This window comes from Micrasema longulum, unplaced genomic scaffold (genome assembly GCF_059751315.1).
Source record: "Micrasema longulum isolate JH-2025_06_02 unplaced genomic scaffold, ASM5975131v1 h1tg000559l, whole genome shotgun sequence".
NCBI classification, from domain to species: Eukaryota; Metazoa; Arthropoda; class Insecta; order Trichoptera; family Brachycentridae; genus Micrasema; species Micrasema longulum.
In genome coordinates this window covers 411,235-431,869 of record NW_028277755.1, presented here as the reverse complement: position 1 = coordinate 431,869, position 20,635 = coordinate 411,235, and the positions used below count along the sequence as shown (strand labels likewise).

The window sequence follows — 20,635 nt, the reverse complement described above, 5'->3', positions numbered from 1 at the left end:
TGATGTTCTATTTAAATTTAAACGGTCACAAAGTTCAAAATTTAACCAAACCGTGACATATTATGGGCATGGTCAATGCAATGGACCGTTTTCGCGGGTAAAATTATATATATTTATTTTTTTACTTTACTGTATTTTATAGACCCTTATTAATTTAAAATTGTAAATTTTCCTATTGTTCAGGCGCTTATACCATTTCTTCGTTGTACTGATAAAACCCTCTAAATGACAAAATTTGAGAAAACAAGTTATAAATGCATTATATGTCATTTGTGATGAAAAATTTTGTTTTTTTTGTTTTTAGTGTTTTCTGGTGAAAACCAATAATTCCATTGACTAGATACTTTAAAAAATCTCATTCACTGAAATAATTTAAAGTAACTTAGATGGTTTCATGAGTACGTATCATGTCCAAAATATGTTGAAAAAACTTTTGTTGAGTCAAACATTCAAAGTGATTTTTCTCAGTATAGTCAATAATGCATTTATAGGGTTTTACCAGTATACTGACGATATAAGCCCATGAAAGTGGCCAAACATATACTAATAACTATATTAGTATTCATTTAACTAGTAGCATATAAATATATTACTATTATTTTTTGATTGAATTATTTTACTTTAATTTTACTATCAAAATTAATTACTAAATTGAATTATGAAATTATTAAAGAAATAAATTAAAATTTTAGATACATAATATTAACTTTGCTACAACATGTATTGTATTATTAAATAACTTATCTGTATTGTATTTTTTGGCATGTATAAATTTTTATAGTGTATATTGATGTGTCATAATATTTATAAATTGATTTTAGTATAGAAGAGTCCTGACTTGACACGGACTTATCTAACAAGTCGGGACATAAAAAATTATAATGGTGCTATAATAAAATTGTATGTTGTGTGTATTTAATAAATAAATAAAAAACAAACAATTTAAACAAAAATCGGTGTCATAAAGAAATTTCGAGTTTTTGTGACCTAATAATTTCTTGTGTTCGAACACTTTAAAACTATGACCCGTATTAAATTGAATAAATTTGTAAAAAGATATTTAGTGGGTTTAGGTAGAGAGAAGTCGGAAGAATTACAAACATATTAATAAATAAAAGTATGGATAGTTAAACATTTATAATAAATACACTAGTGGGCAGTTATGTATTATTATTTTGCCCTGCATATAAAAATATCTGCTTAAACAGTTTGTTCCTAGTTAGGCAGACTACGCACAATCCAGAGAAATCTACTATCACAAAAATGTTGTAGATTACAGGAATTATTATGTTATGTTACTAAACCATTGTTATTACATACTATTATTATCAAAATGAATAAATACATTTGCCATTTTTTTATTTTGACTAATTTCACATTCAAAGTAAAGGACTCTTATCTTATCTTCGGATCATATAATTGATTTAAACACCATAATCTGTAGCGTCCCCGGGTACACATATGTGGACTTCTGTTTTTTTTTTTTCAATGTAAACGATTTTATTACACTGGAAATACTTTTGAACAACTCTGAAGTGTATTATTTTACAGCTAAAGCAGCACATAGCATTCTTTCGGCAGATTTGAATGGTTATTGTTTCTGCCAGAAATCCAAGAGCGTGAATTACTCAAAATGGCGTCCAGTTATGAAACTTTTTTGCAATTAATAATGAGGTTTTTTTAAAAGTAATTACATTGTTGGATAATGTTTAAGTAGATAAACCTATTTTTTTTTTTTTTTTTTATTTTTTTTTTAAAATTATTTTTTAATAATAATAACGTATCCCAAATTCTATTATTACATTACATTATTACATTTTTTTTTTGCACCACAACAGGCCAGGAGACCTAATTACAGTGGTGAATTACATCACAGAGCACCCAGGCTTGAGAAAATTCACATTTTATTTTTTTTTTTTGTGTTCTCACCGGGAATCGAACCCGGAACCTTCCGTGCGTGAGTCAAGCGTCTTGACCACTACACCACGGAGGCCGCATTTAAGAAAATTAATTATTCAACTCTCATAACGTATCTTTTAAATCTTTGTAAAGTGGTTTATTTAATTAATAAATATAATCATGTAACAATAATTAATGATTAATTTAAAAAAAATATATTTTTTTTATCATTTTGGTTTATTTATACCACCCTTATCATTTATAAAGAAAAAATAAGTTTTTCTGGTGGCCAGGTTTGTCTGAGAACTCAGGGATAATATAACAACAGTCAATTGACTCAAAAAATTGATAAATGTATAAGATTTAAAGAGGAGTATACGAGTATGTATTATGAAGTACCTGCTATGTGCTTGGGGTGTATGTAGTACTGCACTAGATACCCGTGTGCAGACATTACGTACAGGGCCTGCGTGGCCCCCGGGGAGGGGCGCGCCCCAGGGGCTCCCCGGGGAGCACTCCCAGGGGGCCGCACCGCCCCCCAGCGGGAGCACACGGCCAGAGGCAGCTGGCTCTCCTCTGAGAGGGATGATAATCGTTGGCGCCCTGAAAAAACATTAACCCAATCTGAATACATCTTAAAACAATACTTGGCGGCCTCTGTGGTATAGTGGTTAAGACCCTTGGATCAAGCACGAAGGTTCCAGGTTAAATTCCCGGTAAGAACACAAAAATTAAAATGTGATTTTTCTCAAGGCTGGGTGTTCAATGCTGTAATTCACCACTGTAATTGGGCCTTCTGGCTTGTTGTGGTGCAAAAAAAAATTTGGGTATGTCTAAATTTTTGTAGACAAATTCAGGATATTAGGATTGATATCATCATTAAGAAACATATCAATTTCTCCATACTCGTTTCCAAGCCGATGTAGTCTGACGATTTGAGAATTTACAAAATAATTATGTTTACCAGACGTAACTTATTGCAGCTTGACAATATTTAAAATCAATAATTCAAATCCACGCTGCCAGGAATAGAACCCAGAAACTTAAGAATGGTATGCGAATGCCCCGATATTAGTTTAAGATATTTTTTTCAACAGAGGTGGAGCTATTACAAATGTGGAAGTCTAGGAATTTACAGAGCGTACAATCTGTCATCGGCTGGGTAAAGCTATCACTTTACACACTGTGTAACATTCACAATTCTGCCTATGCTTGATTTGGATTTTACATTCCAGTACATGTTGGTTTACCATTGAGGATGGAAGTTCAACAATAGATGTGACTAGTTTTTTCCATACTCCTTCATTTTTGTCATGTGATCAGTCTTATGCAACAAAGAAAAATTACAGTGAAAACCCATTATAAATATATTCTTTAAATTGACCTTTCCAGGAATCAAACCCAGGGCCTAAAGCATGCTAGGCGAATGCGCCAACCACTACTTATAGGCCGGGCTATTTTCCACTCAATCAACTTTTTTAGAATTTGTCTGAGAGTAGCCATTAAGTTAAAAACATTTGCTCGGGGTTCTAGGGGTAATTACAATCGGAAAATAAGTAATCCATACCTTCACTATGACGTCTCCCGAGCGATCACGAAGATACACTATCGAACCAGTATATACAAGTTTTGAGGTTAGTACATTGATATGTACCGAGGGCTCGAGTACCTACCGGTACACATATCTACGCATTCAAAGTGACTGAGAATTTGTTCACGCGATTATTATTTATTCAAATTTTAAATCATTTGGAGATGGTTAAGTTTTATATTGAAAACTTATTTAAAATACGAAAGAAAAATACTTAAATTTTAATTTAGCATTAAACGCGGAGTTAAGTTTCAGCGTCATCTATTTGTTGGATTTGAAAACTCGAGGTAGTGACGACGCATGCATCCGATCATATGGAGTTTGAGATGACCACTGGCAAAACTTTGTAAGAAATATTGCCATTATGAAAAATAAATATTATCATACTTTTTTCATCGATAGTCTTGTCCTCCTAAAAACACGTATAGACATGTCAGTAGATCAAAATTCATAATACCGAGGTAGATAGAGATAGCAGAGAGGTTAGTTAACCTATATTCTTATACCGTCTCGATATGTACTGACAAAAATAGCATTTGTAATTGCAGCCGTGGTTCTATTTCACACACAGAAGTATATTCTTCATCCGTATACAGATGGATAAGTATTTACCGGAACTATTTCTGGTGATAGTGTTGGTGGGTATAGTGCCTGCGGGGGGCAGTGGTCGCAGCTGCGCTAGGGGGCCCTGAGTACAAGGGACAGGGAACGGGGGCAAGCGGGGGTTGGGGTACCACGCCGAGTTCACCAGATTCTCTCCCACCTGAAGCACGAGAAAAACATAAACATATAAAACAATATAGAAAAAACATTTTGAATACTGCACAAAGGGGATATTTTACACTATCGCATCGGTATATTTTGCACCAACATTGCATAAAAAAATAACTTTTTAAAATTGTAACTCTTCATAAAAGGAGACGTCCACCTTAATTGAACTGTCTCATCCATATCCTTACCGTTGAATCACTTATCAAATGTTCTTCATACATTTCACAGATCTATTGATGAATGTGGAATGTCGAATCTCAATATTAGTACATCAGACATAATTTTGGCTTTTTTGACACATCAAATGAATTCCAAAAATTTTTATACGTAAAACCGGGGTGATGAAAAATGTAAAAAACGTTAATTGGGGGGAACATTTGTATGAGAATGTATGAAGAAAAATGGTTCCTGAACATTTCGGTGTAAAAAACGTAAAATTGAGGAACGTAAAAACGAGGTTTTACTGTATGTGTAGTATTTTTAACTGTTTTAAAATATTGTAAATTTATATTTTTATATCGTCGGGTTTCTGGAACAAATCGTTAACTACATTACACTAGTTGTGAGATATTGCAATTTTCAAATCAACAAATTAAAGTAAAACTGCAAGCAAAATATTATTTTTTGTATTCAAAAAATACAAAATATTCCTATATACTTTTTTAAATAATGATTATAATGACATCTCATTTTCTGAAAATTTGCAATTCCCAACTTGTGCCGCCGGAAACCCGATGATATTATGTTTTCTGTATTCATTCTCACATGCAAAAAAATATTTTTTTGAATGTCGTCGGCACAGGTTTCACCCTAGCGAGGACACATTATTTTTATGTTTAAAAAATGAAAATAAATATACAGATTACAGTGACGAAAAAACTCATAATCCTATAGAAATAATTACTCGCCGTATATACAATCTTTAAACAAAGTTCCTCGGTTAAAGGGTTAAGGCCGCTGGCGAGTAAAATAAAGTCGTTATCTGATATCGGGTGGACTTACAGGGCTGTTGGATCGGCCGTCGGCTGCCAGACCGGCCGAGCGGTGGAAGCGCGAGAGGCGGTTGACAACGTGCGGCGTGGCATGCGTGCGCACCCCGGCCGGGCCCCCGTACGGTGTGATAGGGAACACGTGTGTGGTGCCGCGCAGCGTACTGACCGCCGCCCAGCGGCAGTCCATGGATATGGATATGTCCTGGAAAATCAACATAAACTCATTACATTCACACACGCACAGCACACACATGAATTCAAATTTCGCACACATACAATGATAAAGTTTAATGGTGTTTTTAAAGTAATTTAATTTTGTGTCGTATTATCAGCGCTATGATCTTTTAAAGTTTTGTGATTTTGAAATTATGCCGCCTATGACGTCACATGTTCTCTTCGGTGAGTTATCCTGATTGGTTAATTAGCTTCCCGGTAACCAGAAATCTATCACAACACTTTCATTGGTTGATTTCGGAGAACTAGTGACGTCGTTCAAAGTATTTCGTAACAAAAAAGTGTAAAATCAAAAATATATTTTGTGATTTTGGAGAGTTTGGATAGATATGAAACTTCATCAACAAATGATTATTCAACTTGCGAAAACTGTAACAATAAATCATTTGGTTACCTGCACTTTAGCTGTTGTGTCCCCTCGGTGAAGGATATAGAGATGGTGCACCGATGCTAGGGTGGGTCCACTGGGGTGAGGGTGTATCCGGAATACATGGAAGTCATGTCCGCGCTTGTCAGCTGTGATCAAGATCATGCCACTGGCATCAAACTTCAGGGCGATGATGGGCTCCGAGTGGGCGACAAAGTGGGCCACGACTGCATCGTTGATCGTGCTAACGGTGCTGTCTTCCATGGCATCGGGGTCATCGTCTTCAGCGGAGTTAAAACCCTGAAATTTATTGTTATCGTTTGCAACATTGGAATGTGAAAATCAGTACAAACAGAGGTCTCAGACGAGTGAGTTGACTTTTCTTCAAGACTTTGGGGCCTTTTTTAACTAGCAGTAAATAACTGATATAAAATGGGAATCAAGTGATAGAGGGAACCTCTGAGCGGGACCACGACCCAATTCAAATTTCACAATCTTATAACAATCATTAATTTGTTGAATGTATAAAATAGTTCATGCAGTGGAAATGATCCCCAGTTAGTGTCTCTTTTTTGTATGCCCTAGTGGCTTCCCAGTAGCTCTTTGAGCTCTTTGGCAACTCAATAAAATAAAGTATAAGAAAAGCATCGTAGGATTGAAAATTTTATTTTTTACTTGCTCATATCAAAGTAACATCTGATTGATTTTTGAACACATTGAAATTCCACTGACCCGTCCAAAACTCAGTTGGTCAGAAAGTAATCAGGATAGGATCAATTCAGCCAATAACAGTATTATAAATGGCCAGGCTTTTATATTACTTCTTGAAAGAACTTATCTGTTTCCATCGATATTTTTCTACAAAGGGCGTTCAAAAATTTCCATAATGCTCACCTCGATGTCCAGAATGGTGATGACCCCAGGCTGCAGCTGCTCCAAGTTGGGCGGAGAAGGGGACTGGGAGAGGGCTCCACCACCGCGCCCCCCGAGGCTGCTGGCCACACTCTCCCCAAGCCCCCGCAGCCCTTTGCCCAGAGACTTGGCAGCGTGAAGTACAGTAGCGGTGTAGCTTGCCACGCCCTCACCTAAAAAATACGTTCAAAGTAAATTTAACGTTGGCATATATTTCGATATTTGCGCGCCGTACACACAACTTTCACTATTCACCATAATAAAAAATGTTTGAATCAAAAAGAATATCGTAAAAATATAATGGCTTTTTGTTATTCCTCGGGCATTTCCTAAAATAATAATTGTTAACAATAATTTCAACAGTATTTTTATGAACACAAAAATAAATAAAATAAAATAACTAATGTTAGTTAAAATAAATTTATATAACGTCATTCAAAGATTTTACCAAATATTTTACACAAATAAAGTTATGACAGCTGAAGGTACAATTTCGCGTTCAGTTGTAGAGTTCAATTGTTGTAGCTTTGGGGCACTCGAGACAAGATAAATTCGACTGATTTTGGATCGACTTTAGTCACGTGGGTGGTTCAAGAATGCTGTCACTCATCAATTTACGTAAATCACATATGATTCTAAAGAACTAGTCCAGCATAAAGCCCCAGTTCTTCCAATAATTACCTATGGCAAGAATTATGTTATTTTTAGAACCATCAACATGATACTTGGAACAATGTCCATAAATACAATGTCAATGTTTATGTGTAATATTTTTTATCTGTTTAGTTAATAGTTTAGTTGTTGAACTTGACATTGACTGATATGTTATTTACGACGTTGATAATAAAACAACCATAAAAAGGTACTTTCACAATTAACTTTAGGTCAAAAATGTAACGTATAAGTGGCCATTTAAACCAGCCAACAGGTCATAAGCCCTGTAGATGCCTATATTACCATATTCCCTTGTCTAAAATGTTCTCCATCTCTGTTGTAATACATTAATTATAAAGAAAATGTTTTTTTTTATTGATTTAAAATATTTTGTAACTCTACATATTTTTATTTAGTTTATCTTTTTCCTCATTGGTTGGTTGTCTGATTTATTTTTTGTCTCTGGTTCATTAGGTACGCTATGGTTAGATTTTAATTTATTTTAATTTGATTTAACCCCTTAACTTTTTAATTAATAAAAACTGCAACATTGACCATTTAACAATAGTAAAATAAAAAGTTCCCAAATTAAGTCTAAACATTTTTTGTCCTTCAAAATTAAAGCATTTAAAATTAATGAAATGGGTCTAAATAATTATATCTTTGCAAGGCACAAATAGAACAGTGCTAATAATGCTTGTTTCTACATTTACTAATGTGACCTTGCCTACATAACCAGTCATAGAATGGACTGTATGTGAATTTAAACATAAGTATAATTAATTCAAAGAACCTAATAACAGTCTACTTTCGTGTTTTTTTACTTTTCTGTTACGGTGGACTAGCATTTTAAATTTAAACTTTTACCATTTTTAACAAAGTTAATATTCTTCTTATTTTATTGATTTCCTTAAGTTAGTTAATATTACATGTGTATATTTATATTTATTATTTATTATTCCAATTACCATATACTGATTTTTACAATACTACATTATCACAGCAAACACAACATCTTTTTTTTAAATTGATAAGTTTCCTATCATTTTAGGATCTACAGTATAAAAATTGTGATAAAAAAAATATTCTTTGATTTTATTATGGATCATACTTAAATTTTAAGTGTTTAAATCATATCTATTGATGTTCATCCCCCCCTATCCACATAGAAATCACTTAAAGAAAGTAGATTCTTTAGGCTTGTTTTGAACATTTGATGTTTGGATTTGCATCCGTCTGCCTCTGAGGTACAGAAATATTTGTTACAAATAATTAAGATTAAATGCTTCGCTAAAGTACCTGTACATCATTTATAAGGACAATATAGGAAGAAACATTTTATTATATCCTAGGAACCCTAACCTCTTTTATATTTTTTTTATTATTCCTTTTCTTTCCTAGATCCTCTTCCTGTCTTCTTCCAAACTCATCAGCTGATCCCACATTCCTCATCATGTGATGTTTAACACATAAGCCCGCAAATGACAGGCCGTAAGCCCTGTAAATGCTTAGAATACCATATTCCCTTCTCAAAATGTTTTCCCTCTCAGTTGCAACAAATTTAGATTTATAAGATAAGTGTTTTAATTCATAAGTTTATATGTGCAAGCTCTATCTGCCCACTAAAAAACAGATGTAATTTCAAAATAAATATAAATACACATTAAAAAAAAATAATAATAAAAATAATAAGTACGAATTTTGATCTGTCTGTTTTTTGGTTGGCTAGAAAATTTTGCTCTAAGCAATAAGCCCTAAGTGCATATAATAGCCTTGTACTTGAAGTTTTAAATAAATAAATTTCCCTTCTTTTTGACATACTCTTATTATTTAAAAATTTATAATACAGGATTAATGGAAAATTATTACTTTAATCGAAAATGTATCGGATTGTATTAAATTAATGTTTTTAAGTCAATGTTTCATTTATTGTTGCTGAGATAGCACAAAGTGAAAAATAACTTAAATCCTAATTAATTAATTGGTTAGTCTGAGCAATTTCACTGTTTTATGTTCCTCACATTAATTATTATTTAATCTACGGCGAGGCTTATGACCAGCACTTATCAGTCTAGTACTAGAAATGAAACATTCACTCCAATTTTATGCTCAAAAAAATATTTATGATAAACTCTTCGACTCTGTCCAGACTATAGCGATCGAAGTACTGTAGGTCCAGGTTGACCCTTCAGCCCGGGTGTTTAGTTAAATACACACAAATTTCAACACGTTTGTGGCTATGCCAGCTACAGCCATCAAAATCGTGTCTCTCATTTAGGAAATGAAGGCTATTGCCTTCAGTACAAAAAACGTTGGTAGTGAAAAGGTGCCTATAGTCTACGTGAAACTGAAGTAGTTTTACGGTAGGAGATATTGTGACCCTATAAAAAAACAGTTGGCAACAAAAGTGTCCCAGTATGTTAGTCAAATAAGATTTACTCCAAACCATCAACCACGGTCTAATCGGAAGTGAAATATTATTTTTTTAAATAAAAAAGTCATGATGTGTGTCCATATTAGTGGATCCTATGAGAAAAGTGTTCGCACACCAACCTACATTAAAAAGCAGCAAGTTTAATTTTAATTACTGGATTTTTACATCCCGCTATATTTTTTTATATTTTAGTTGGTAGATTGCATCCCACAGAAAAATTTGTTATTAGTTTGACAACTGGCTGCATGTTTTGGAGCAAATTCCTGCTGTCCTTGTAAATTATATTAAGGCATGTTTTGAATAACCCAAACTAATTTTTACTCGGTGGATATGTTCCACGTAGTAGCATGTAAAAAAAAAAGTATACCTACAAAAAAAATAACAATGGTGGATAGGATAAAAATAAATTTGGGATTTCACTATTAGACAACAGTCGTTTCCATTTACGCACATTTGGTACTACATCAGTTTCGTGGCTTGAAATTCCCAGAGCCTGAGTAATATTTCCATTTTTTTAAATATTTAATTTTTGTACGGCATTATTTTGGAATTGTGTGAAGAGGTTCTTGCGTATTTTTCACTAAAATTAAACTAATTTAATTGAATAAACATATGACGCGTGTTAAAACGATGACGGCTTTCTCCACTTTGTTTCGAAAAAAATGCAAATAATGTTTCTTTAGTACTTTTCCCAGATAGCAAGGATAATTTATTATTTCAGTTAATAATTATTGCCGAAAGATATTCTCCATGTAAATTTTATTGCAATTAATCGGTAAATTACTGACTTATTTTAAATGTATGTGTAGTTTTGGTTTGTTTCGTTCGTTAATGTAAAAGAGACTGCCGTTTTTGCTGCGGAACTAAAGCGACTAGGCGGTCTACGTGGTGCAATGGCTAAGACACTTGATCTACGCATGGAAAGTTCTGGGTTCAATTCAAGCCTAAGTGTTCTGTGCTGTAATTCACCACTGTGATTGGGACTCCTGGCCTGTCGTGGTGCTAAAAATTATTAATAGTAAACTAAATACGTCGAGATAAATATGTATGAGCTACTGACATTTATGTTCCAAAACCTTTGCAGTTTCAAATCGTATTTTTAATTTTCTATACATCGCCGTACCTAACCCATTTCAGACCAATGCTGGAGATTGCTGTCTTTGTTTTAACACATCTCATATTTATAATTTTGTCAATTTATTATCAATTTGAGACCAAGTGTTCATTAAAAATGAGTTACAACGGAGAAACGCTATGATAATTCATTCTAAGTTGAATATTTGGGTATGCTTGGGACCAACAGTTTAAAACTTAGAAGGGATGGGTTCACACTGACTCAATTTTTAAGACTGAAAAGAGGTTTTATCGAGAACTCAGCCATTTCAGAGAGTATAATTTTTTAGTTCCCGATGGTTATCTCCGACAGACTTTGAAGATCGACATCTTTCATATCAGTGAAACAATGTTTAAGAGGTAAATACTCTTGCTATTGGAGAATATTACACCTAAACAATGTTGAATCGTTGTTCTAGGGTTCCTAGTTTGATATGCTGTCCCAATATAACACGGCTTAAATATTTTGTTATTTGTAATGAATTTGAGTACTATCTGTACTGGATATGTATTTTGAGTCTGACCTTCGCATCCTCCATTGCTCTTCTTGGTGGGGGAGAGCCTCCTCTCCGCATACGCCAACCAGCGGTCCCCCAGCGCTACGGGGTTGGAGGGGGTCGCGCCCCCCAGGGGGCAGGGCGCCGGGTAGCACGTCGTGACGGTCAGGCGGTCTTCCAGAGTGCAGGCGTCAAACACGGCGAGACGCTCGGCGAAAGAAACCACTATGGACTTCTTGTTGGCCAACACATCCAGTATAGGGTTCTTGAACTTGATGCTTTTAACCTAAACAAATATTACACAATGTGAAATCCAACCACCAGACTGCGAGGTGGAACAATCTTCATCCATTAGCAAAAAGTCTAATAAGGAATTTTAGTAATTTTTTATTTGTCAATAGAATACAAAACTAGGCCTTAAAAAAATAAATTATGTAATATATTTTCATATCTATGGTTTTTTTAAGTTATGTAATTACCCGTGACATCAATAGTTCTTGTCGACGGAGTTGTGACATTTAAAAGTAGAGCCCCATAGCTGTCAAAATATATTTAACGTTAAAAAAAATGGCTTCCCGGAAACTGGAAATCTATCACAACACATGTCAACGCCGTAATTGATTAGTCGATTCACGAGAACTTGGGATGCAGTTAATTTTGAAGAATTTTTTGATACAATTTTGAGAAAATTCGCCCTAAAAATAAATGTTCTAAATTTTAACTCAAGAATTTTAATTCAAGAAAAAAGTTTTATCTAATTTTCAGTAGCACTGAACTTCCTCATTGCTGAAGGACCGTACAATTTATTCACAATACGGAATAAAATGAAGATATTCCTTGTTTTCGTTGGTATGTGAAAACAACATTATAAGTACAATTTTTTTTTAATGGCTGCCTCCGTAGTGTAGTGGTTAAGGCGCTTGACTCACAAACAGAAAATTCCGGGTTCGATTCCTGGTGAGAACATCAAGATTTAAATGTGATTTTTTTAAGCCAGGGTGTTCTGGGCTGTAATTCACTACTGTAATTGGGCCTCCTGGCCTGTTGTGGTGCAAATAAAAAAAAATATGAAAAAAAATAAAAAATACTTTTTTCAATGTTTGTTTCCTTCTCTACAACAATTTACATTGACAATCCTTCCATATTACCTGCTCCCCGCCGACCAGAGATATGAAGCTCAGGGCGCAGTAGGGCGCCCCCGGGCCAGCGGAGTCACACAGGGCCAGCAGAGGGCGCCGTGTGGCATACAGGTCCCCCGCCGGGGTCGGAGACGGGAGCACACGCACCACGCGCACACTGCCCTGGCGCCACGACAGCACTTCTTGCGCCTCGGCCCCCGGCTGAATAACCCACACCTAGATGCAAAAAAAACAATCACATTAATATCATCAAAAGAAACAGAATTATAAAAGTACGTATCATTCGAAGCACGAATTTTCTGGTTTTCCATGTTAAAAAATCTGCACAGATTTATTTAATTATAAATTCGTATCATAATTTACTGGCTTGGATCTAAAAGGGACCACGTCTCAAATCACTACTCTACAGGATAGTAACATAAGTAATTTTCCAGGCGTTCAAATTTGTATATCAAGTATCAAAATACGTTTTTTTAAAAATAATTACTGTCATTAACCCTTGTAAAAATGTTAGCAAAAATATAATATAATACAATAATTTTGTTTATAAATTTGTGCAAACAACTTTTTAAATCACTTGTTTTGAGGTTATTACTTCATTATCAAGGCTTGTATTGGGATGGGGAGTTCAACTGTCAATAAAGTAAAATAGAATTTTCTGTATGAAAAATTTAATATTAATTTCCTTTTTTCTTCACATGTTCAACTACAGATAATTAAGGGAGATATTTCAAATGTTCAAACAAATATATACACATTTTCAAGCAGAAAATTCAATTTTACTTTAAAGATAACTCTGCTAACTTTCTGTTGGAATTAGGAGTCCTGGATTTATAATCGCGTACCACAAAATGAAAAATATCTTTAATATTAAAAATAAAATATTACAACCTTCCAAATAAACTAATTTTTAAATATATTTTACGATTTTTTTTTCTGTGGCTTTTAATTGTTTATTTAAAATATAATTTTTTAATTATTAGAAGTATGATTTTAAGCCGCGTTAGCTATTTATTTATCGATTCCTTTTATAAAAAAAAAAATGTTATTAAAATGAATTAAATACGTAATCACGTTACATATTTTGCCAAAAATAAACGTACACACCACAACGCAATACAAGATCAAACATGCATGTATGGTAAAATAGAGTATTGCAGAACAGTTGTCATAATAAACATATTGCGTACAATCAAAACAAATATAATTGCGTACAATCATAAAACATGTTTTATTTCATCGTTATTATCTCTTATCAAACAGTTTTCTGGAAATGCGATGCTATAATTTTAATGCATTATTCATAGAAGTCATAAAAATCAGTACTCGATTTCATGGGCAGACATGATAGTCTAATTGAATAAATACATGACTGAACTATGGCTGAGAAAGTTCAGTCAGGATTGATAGCAGCAAATAATCACCTGGCAAAAGGAAAGAAAAGAGGAGGGTAACTGGAGGGAGTGAGACAATTTACCGAGTGAATTTGCGACATTTCAGCAGAAAATTCTTTTTTTTTTTTATTAGAACTTAAAAGAAATAAGGCTCTAGTATATTCTAACCCAGAAAATTTATAACTAAAATCTAATTTATAACTTTAACCTTAAGCACTCCTTAATTTTTTTTTTTTAACTGTCATTAAGTGCCGTTTTACAAGTTTAAGTATTCGTAATATGGCACATTTAGTATCTGAAAGGAAAAACAATACAGTTTCAAATGATTTTAGAAATTGCGTGGTATAATATTGAGTCTAGCTCGACATAGGAGCGGTAAGGGTTGGATTGAGCAGATCGCCCTTAACCTTAAGTGTGACAAGTTGTGCCGGTTGGGACTGAACTTATACTGAGAAGTCAAATCATTAATGCATAAATGCGTTGCGCCGAGAGAAGACAGCCTTTTACGGAATACCAGAGCCATTGAATCATAATTCTCAAAGAGACTGCACATTCTACGTCACGTAAAAACATGTTGCTGCTGTCAAAACAACTGCACTACAATAGTTAAAGTAAATGGTGTAGATAATCTTACTACATTATTTTTTTTTTAAAGAAGAGAATCACTCGTTTTATTTAGACAGTTGGTAAAAAAATTGCGGCACATTTTTCTGTCTAAATACCAAAAATTGTACTCATTTTTTCTTTGTTTGATCACACAATTTTTAACAAAACACAAGTTTTTAGTTGGCTTATATTGTTAATTTTACTTTTTGTACAAAGAACCAAAATGAAGAGAAAAATATAATGTGAATAAACTCATTCGCATTGAAATATACTTAACAAGATAGTAAAAATTATATTGGCTAAATTTATATATATATTTTTATATATATATTTTTATATATATTTTTTATGTATATTTTTTTTTTTTGCACCACAACAGTGGATCCCAATTACAGTGGTGAATTTAAAAGCAACATGCGAAATCTAGGTCTAAAATAAGGAGGACGATTCAATTAGCAAACAACAAATGATAGTTCTTTGTCTATCTCTAGTGCCCGTATTCAGAGATAAAACTCAAATCGAAGAAAGCACATTGTCCTAACATTCATTAATATTATGAGATTAGAATGTACTTTCCTCACCTTGAGTTTTGTCTCGGAATACGTGGATGAGTTCATTTAACATGGTAGACAAAACGACTGGACATTTGATGTGTTGATAACAATTAAACTCGAGCAGATAGTACAGATGGTCATTTTATGGCTGCTATCAATAAAGTTATGACAAAATTGTTAATATGTACAGTAATAAAATTTAAAAAAAAACTTTTGTTTGTAAATTCCTCGAATACTTTTTTGCTTCATTGAATCACCATAAAAATAAGTGTTTGAATGTTGTCTATGGAAAATTTGATAAGCATGCCTAGATAGAAGATACCTTTGTATTATTGTTGCAATTTTGATATTATGTGTGCTAAATACGGCAGATAAAAAATATTATTGTTGTCTTATTTCAACAATGGAAATTGATTGATCAAACAGACAATGGACGATTTTGTGGCACTTGGATGTACTTAGCATCTCCAACTCTATGGTCTTATTTTGTTATTTTCAATGTCCACAGGTACAGTCCCGTATTCATATTATTATCGTTGCCTTAATTTGAATATAACACAAGTCTTTTTTCTGTATTTGAAATTATGATTAAATATTTTTCACCAAACAAAATATCATCTACCTCTGTCATTTGAACAAAGAAATTGTTGACAGATATGAGATAAAACTAACTTTTCAAATAGTGCGAATCTTAAAGAAGAAATATATTCCTCGGAATACAGCGTAAGTCAGTAGGTGGTCAGTTTAGATAAAACACTTAAAAATCATGTTTACATTAAAAAACAAAATATTTGATTTGAAAAAAAAAAATAGATATGTTTCATGCAAAATTACTGATTTATGAAGTTTTTATTGTCTCATTTAAAGTTACATTTGTGACTTAAGTTGTATTCAAGTTAAGAACGTTATTAAAGTACAAGACACGACCGAAATGATGGCTAAAGAACGGACATCGGTAGAGTACGGACAGTTGGGTCATTCTACCTGCACTCCTGAGCCATATCCCACGACCAGCAGCAATGGCAGCGAGTCCGCATCAGCCTCCGAGTCCGACTCGGAGCGCGGCTCGTCCACGTCCGCCGACTCGAACCTCGCCCACAGCACCGCGTCCTTGGGCTCCAGCGAAGGGCTGGCGGCCAGGGTGACGTCACTGATGAAGCCCGACACGGCGTCCATGAGGCTGCGGTCGCTGGGCGGCTGCGGTACCACCACCAGCGGCCCTCCAGCGCGCGCACGACGAGGCGACTCCGCAGACATTATTGTTAACTGTTACCTGCGAAAGCATGTCCAATGTCATATTTCACTTTTTTTACATCTCGAACATCAAATTAAATGCACAATTAGTACTTTGCGATACGAGTATCGACGTAATAAACCAACATACATACAATATTATTACGATTGCATACATTAGTCAACAGAAATAGCTACCCGTGAAGGACAAAGAACTGGTACTAATAACAAATGCCAGAAACCACTATTTTTATTTCGCGCCCTTTGAAGCGTGCCAGAATCATATAGAGATGTGAGATTAATATTTTTAAGAGAAAAATAAAAAATTACCTTAATCTTTCCGAACACTTTCATGATGAAAACATTTTTTTCAGCTCAAACGCAACTGCGTCATTTTTACTGACAGATACAAAAATGACGTCACTTAGACGAGAAATATAATTTGTTTCCGTAAAAAACTGTCCCTCGAGCTGTAATGCACAATTATAAGTGTTTCTAAAGTAAATCTCTAAGTTATAATGATAGATTCTCGTTTATTTCGCGTCGCGCACGAAGTGTTTTCAGACTGAACGAGACGTAATACGCGAACGAAAACTGTTGTCAATCCGAGCAATACCTATCACTATCGAAAACAAAGATCAGCTGATGAACGCGAAAATATATAAACGAATCATCACCAGAATTATTGCGCAATGATGGAAAACTTAAAATTATATAAACTAATAAATTTAATATTTTTCACAGCTCTCGCTGTGAAAAAAGGGAGCAGCGTATATAACAAAGAAAATATTTTGATTCTGGTTGTTGACGACTTGAGACCTCTGCTGGCAGATTGGGGAGACAACCTGACGCATGCTCCGAACATAAATTCATTGGCGGCAAAAAGTGTTGTATTCAAAAATGCATTCGCGCAGGTAAGTATTTTTTATTAAACATATTGATGTATTTTATTTACGTAATATTTTGCTTACAAATTTTTACGAAAATTTTTATATTCTATGCATACCACAATTCATTAAACTCTTTTGTTGTTTTAGCAAGCACTTTGCGCTCCGAGTAGAAATTCGTTTTTGACGGGAAGACGCCCGGACACATTGCAATTATACGATTTTTATAGTTATTGGCGCAATAAAGTGGGAAATTTCACAACGATGCCCCAATACTTCAAAGAAAACGGATACAAAACTTATAGTTTTGGAAAAGTCTTTCATCCTGGCATAAGTTCTAATTTTACTGATGACTATCCGATCAGTTGGTCTGAAAAACCATATCACCCTCCGACAGAAAAATACAAAGATTCTAGAGTTTGCATGGACGAAGATAGTGGTATTTTAACCCGTAATCTTGTTTGTCCAGTTGTAACAAAATTTCAACCTGAAGGAACATTGCCAGATATTCAAATAACAGAAGCTGCCATAACGAAAATTACTGATCATAAAAAAATATTCAAGGACACTCCATTCTTTATGGCTATTGGGTTTCACAAACCGCACATTCCATTAAAGTTTCCAAAAAAATATTTAGGTAAGAAAGGAGGTACATTATACAATAGTTTCATTATTATTTCATGCCTTGAAACATTCATTTTATATTATTTCAACAATGTAAAAATATTTGACGTATTATTTATAGATTTTTACCCTCTGGACTCCATTTCTTTGCCAAACGAGCCTTTTCGTCCTAGTGGGATGCCTTCGGTAGCTTGGAATCCGTGGACGGATGTTAAAGGAAGAGATGACATAAGAAAGCTTAATATTTCATTTCCATTTGGTATGATGCCACCAAAGTGGTCGCTTAAAATAAAGCAAAGCTATTATGCAGCCATAACGTACATTGATTATCTTATCGGAAACATTTTAGCAGGAGTAAATTTAGACAACACTATTGTTGTTTTTACAAGTGACCATGGTAATTTTGAATTTTATTTCTTAAAACTCAAATAAACATAAAAAATGTTGTTCAATAGATTACAATAGAGATATTACCTTCTCTAAAACGTTCTTCATCTCTGTTGTAATGTGTTAATATTAACAGCTCCCCAGGGAGTTGAATCCAGTCCTTGTCTACAAAAATTTGGACAAACTCAAAATATTGTTGATTATGCAATAGAATAAAAATATTTTTATCTCAGTATTAAAAATCGTGCATAATCTAGTTGGATTCGATGAAGAATCCATGGTTCTTTTGGAAAATAGCACTTTTTTGTGGGCTTTACTGCCATCTACAGTTTAGTAGAATAATATTTTATCATCAACATTGTCATTATGCGATGCAAAGTTTGTGAATACAATTTGTAGATGGCAGTACTCGTATCGTTTTTGGAAATTATTAAATTGTTTTTTTTTTTAAGTCAGTGTGCCAATGTTTAAACGGTTTTACCAATTTTTTGAATAGGTGATATTATTATTTGAATTCATTGTTAATTTTTTATTTTCATTATTTCAGGTTGGTCGCTTGGAGAACACGGTGAATGGGCAAAGTATAGTAATTTTGATGTTGCCTTGAAAATACCCTTAATTTTATATGTTCCGGGGTTGCCTGCCAACAATGTACATGCTAAGAAACCAAAAACTGTCAAAAAATTGGTAGAATTGATTGACATTTTTCCGACTCTCGCAGAACTTTCCGGAATCGTTTCAAAATTTCCTCAATGTAGAATGAAAAATGTCGACCTTTGCTCAGAGGGTTTTAGCCTGGTTCCTCTTGTTTATGACGCGATAGCGATAAAATCTCAGTATATTTGGAAACACCCCGCTTTCAGTCAATTTCCACGGCCGGGTGTTTTCCCTTCTAGAAATAGCGATAAGCCTCGCTTGAATGATATCAAAATAATGGGATACTCAATAAGGACAAGACGATATCGATACACGGAATGGGTGGATTTTAACCACTCTTCGTGCAAACCTGATTGGAACAAAGTTCAGGCCAAAGAGTTATATGATCACAGCATTGACGAAAACGAAGCTCTTAATCTTGCAGATAAAGAAGAACTTAAACCCGTTTATGAGAGATTGAGCAGGAAATTGAGACTTGGTTGGAGAGGCTATAAACAATATTGACTTTAAATAAGACTTATGTCATTTTTTTTATATTAACCCATAAAAATATGCTCAAAAGTTAAACCTTAACACATCAAGTATTTATATATTTATAGGCAAGTTATAATGATTATTTTCATTGTCATAATACACGTGTACCAATGCAAACTAAAATTTATTTGAACAAAAATGTATTCGAAACAAAAATATGAAACTAATTATTCATATCATTATCGATAGTCCATATCTCTTGGAGCGTATTTCAATCAATTGTCCCGTAAAGTCAACACGACAAGTTGATTTTTTTAATAATAAATTATTAAAAAATGAACTTGTCGTGCAATAAATTGCCCAAAAAAAATTATGTTCAAAACTCGTTTATTTATCTTAGCTGCTCCAAATTTAATTAACTTTGTCCCCATTTAGATATTTTCAATACAAAATTTTGTGACTTCAAAAAAAACTTTTTGAAACACTAAAAAAAAACATTTGTCTGTGTGTAATAAGTTTATGTTCCTTTAATTATGTTTATTTTATTATAATATCAACATTTTGAATTGGTCAACTATATTATGAAAATCCCTCTCCTCCACTCCTCCACTCTATTTCCTCATCCCTTAACCTTCTTAAGAGCTCTTAACAACATAATAACATATTATTTTTCTCTTTACTGTGTAACATGTTCTTTCATTATATTTGTGAAAAACTTTAACTGGATGTGTGTACTATTTTTTGTATTTTGTATTATAATAATATAACAACTGTTGTTTTTCCTTAATAAATAAAAATAAAATAAAATAGATGGCGCTTTTATCATTTTTATTGAAAAATGCAATTTTTACGTTTATTTTCAATGGAAATTTTATAAAACTTGGTTTGCGGAAACTTTACACTATATTGATTGTAACAAATACTATAACAATATAATTTAGGTCTTTTTCACAAAATAGTGTACAAAACAAAAAATAACTTATCTTATCACCTTAAATCCACCATTTAACAAGGAAAGGGTATTCTCATACCAAATACAATACATACAGGTTGAAAAAAAAAATGTAACCTGCAGATAAGCCTCGGCTTTGCGGGAACAAAAATACAATTATGTGTGTTATTTTATTTGTTAAAAAAAATTGATTTAAAAAAAAATAAATTTAAAAAAATTTACTGTTTAAAAATAAATAAATCTATAAACTCATCTACTGAAAAA

General features: G+C 33.4%; 2 protein-coding genes across 3 annotated transcripts in view; one reads left to right on the top strand and one right to left on the bottom strand.

Moving 5' to 3' along the window:
* Positions 1-17,199, bottom strand: part of rudhira (breast carcinoma-amplified sequence 3 protein rudhira) — a 29,321-nt gene extending 12,122 nt beyond the window's left edge. For both annotated transcript variants that reach the window (XM_088228043.1, XM_088228042.1), the window contains exons 1-9: positions 16,721-17,199; positions 16,142-16,430; positions 12,613-12,819; positions 11,492-11,750; positions 6,749-6,939; positions 5,882-6,154; positions 5,264-5,455; positions 4,103-4,253; positions 2,299-2,502 (exon numbers count right to left, since the gene is read on the bottom strand). In XM_088228043.1, coding sequence (XP_088084169.1) covers positions 2,299-2,502; positions 4,103-4,253; positions 5,264-5,455; positions 5,882-6,154; positions 6,749-6,939; positions 11,492-11,750; positions 12,613-12,819; positions 16,142-16,414 — 1,750 coding nt within the window. In that variant the 5' untranslated portion in view covers positions 16,415-16,430; positions 16,721-17,199. The remainder of the gene's footprint in view (positions 1-2,298; positions 2,503-4,102; positions 4,254-5,263; positions 5,456-5,881; positions 6,155-6,748; positions 6,940-11,491; positions 11,751-12,612; positions 12,820-16,141; positions 16,431-16,720) is intronic.
* Ids (iduronate 2-sulfatase) lies at positions 17,171-19,596 on the top strand. Its single transcript, XM_088228045.1, has 4 exons — positions 17,171-17,304; positions 17,428-17,914; positions 18,023-18,298; positions 18,836-19,596. The coding sequence occupies exons 2-4, from the start codon at positions 17,542-17,544 to the stop codon at positions 19,447-19,449; spliced, it is 1,263 nt and encodes a 420-aa protein (XP_088084171.1). The 5' UTR covers positions 17,171-17,304; positions 17,428-17,541; the 3' UTR covers positions 19,450-19,596.
* The last annotated feature ends 1,039 nt before the right edge of the window (positions 19,597-20,635 follow it).

Coding starts and splice junctions, on each gene's coding strand:
- Ids (XM_088228045.1), top strand. CDS start 17,542: ATGCCCCAATACTTCAAAGAAAACGGATACAAAACTTATAGTTTTGGA. Junction 17,915..18,022: donor GTTTCCAAAAAAATATTTAG/GTAAGAAAGGAG, acceptor TATTATTTATAG/ATTTTTACCCTCTGGACTCC. Junction 18,299..18,835: donor TGTTTTTACAAGTGACCATG/GTAATTTTGAAT, acceptor TCATTATTTCAG/GTTGGTCGCTTGGAGAACAC.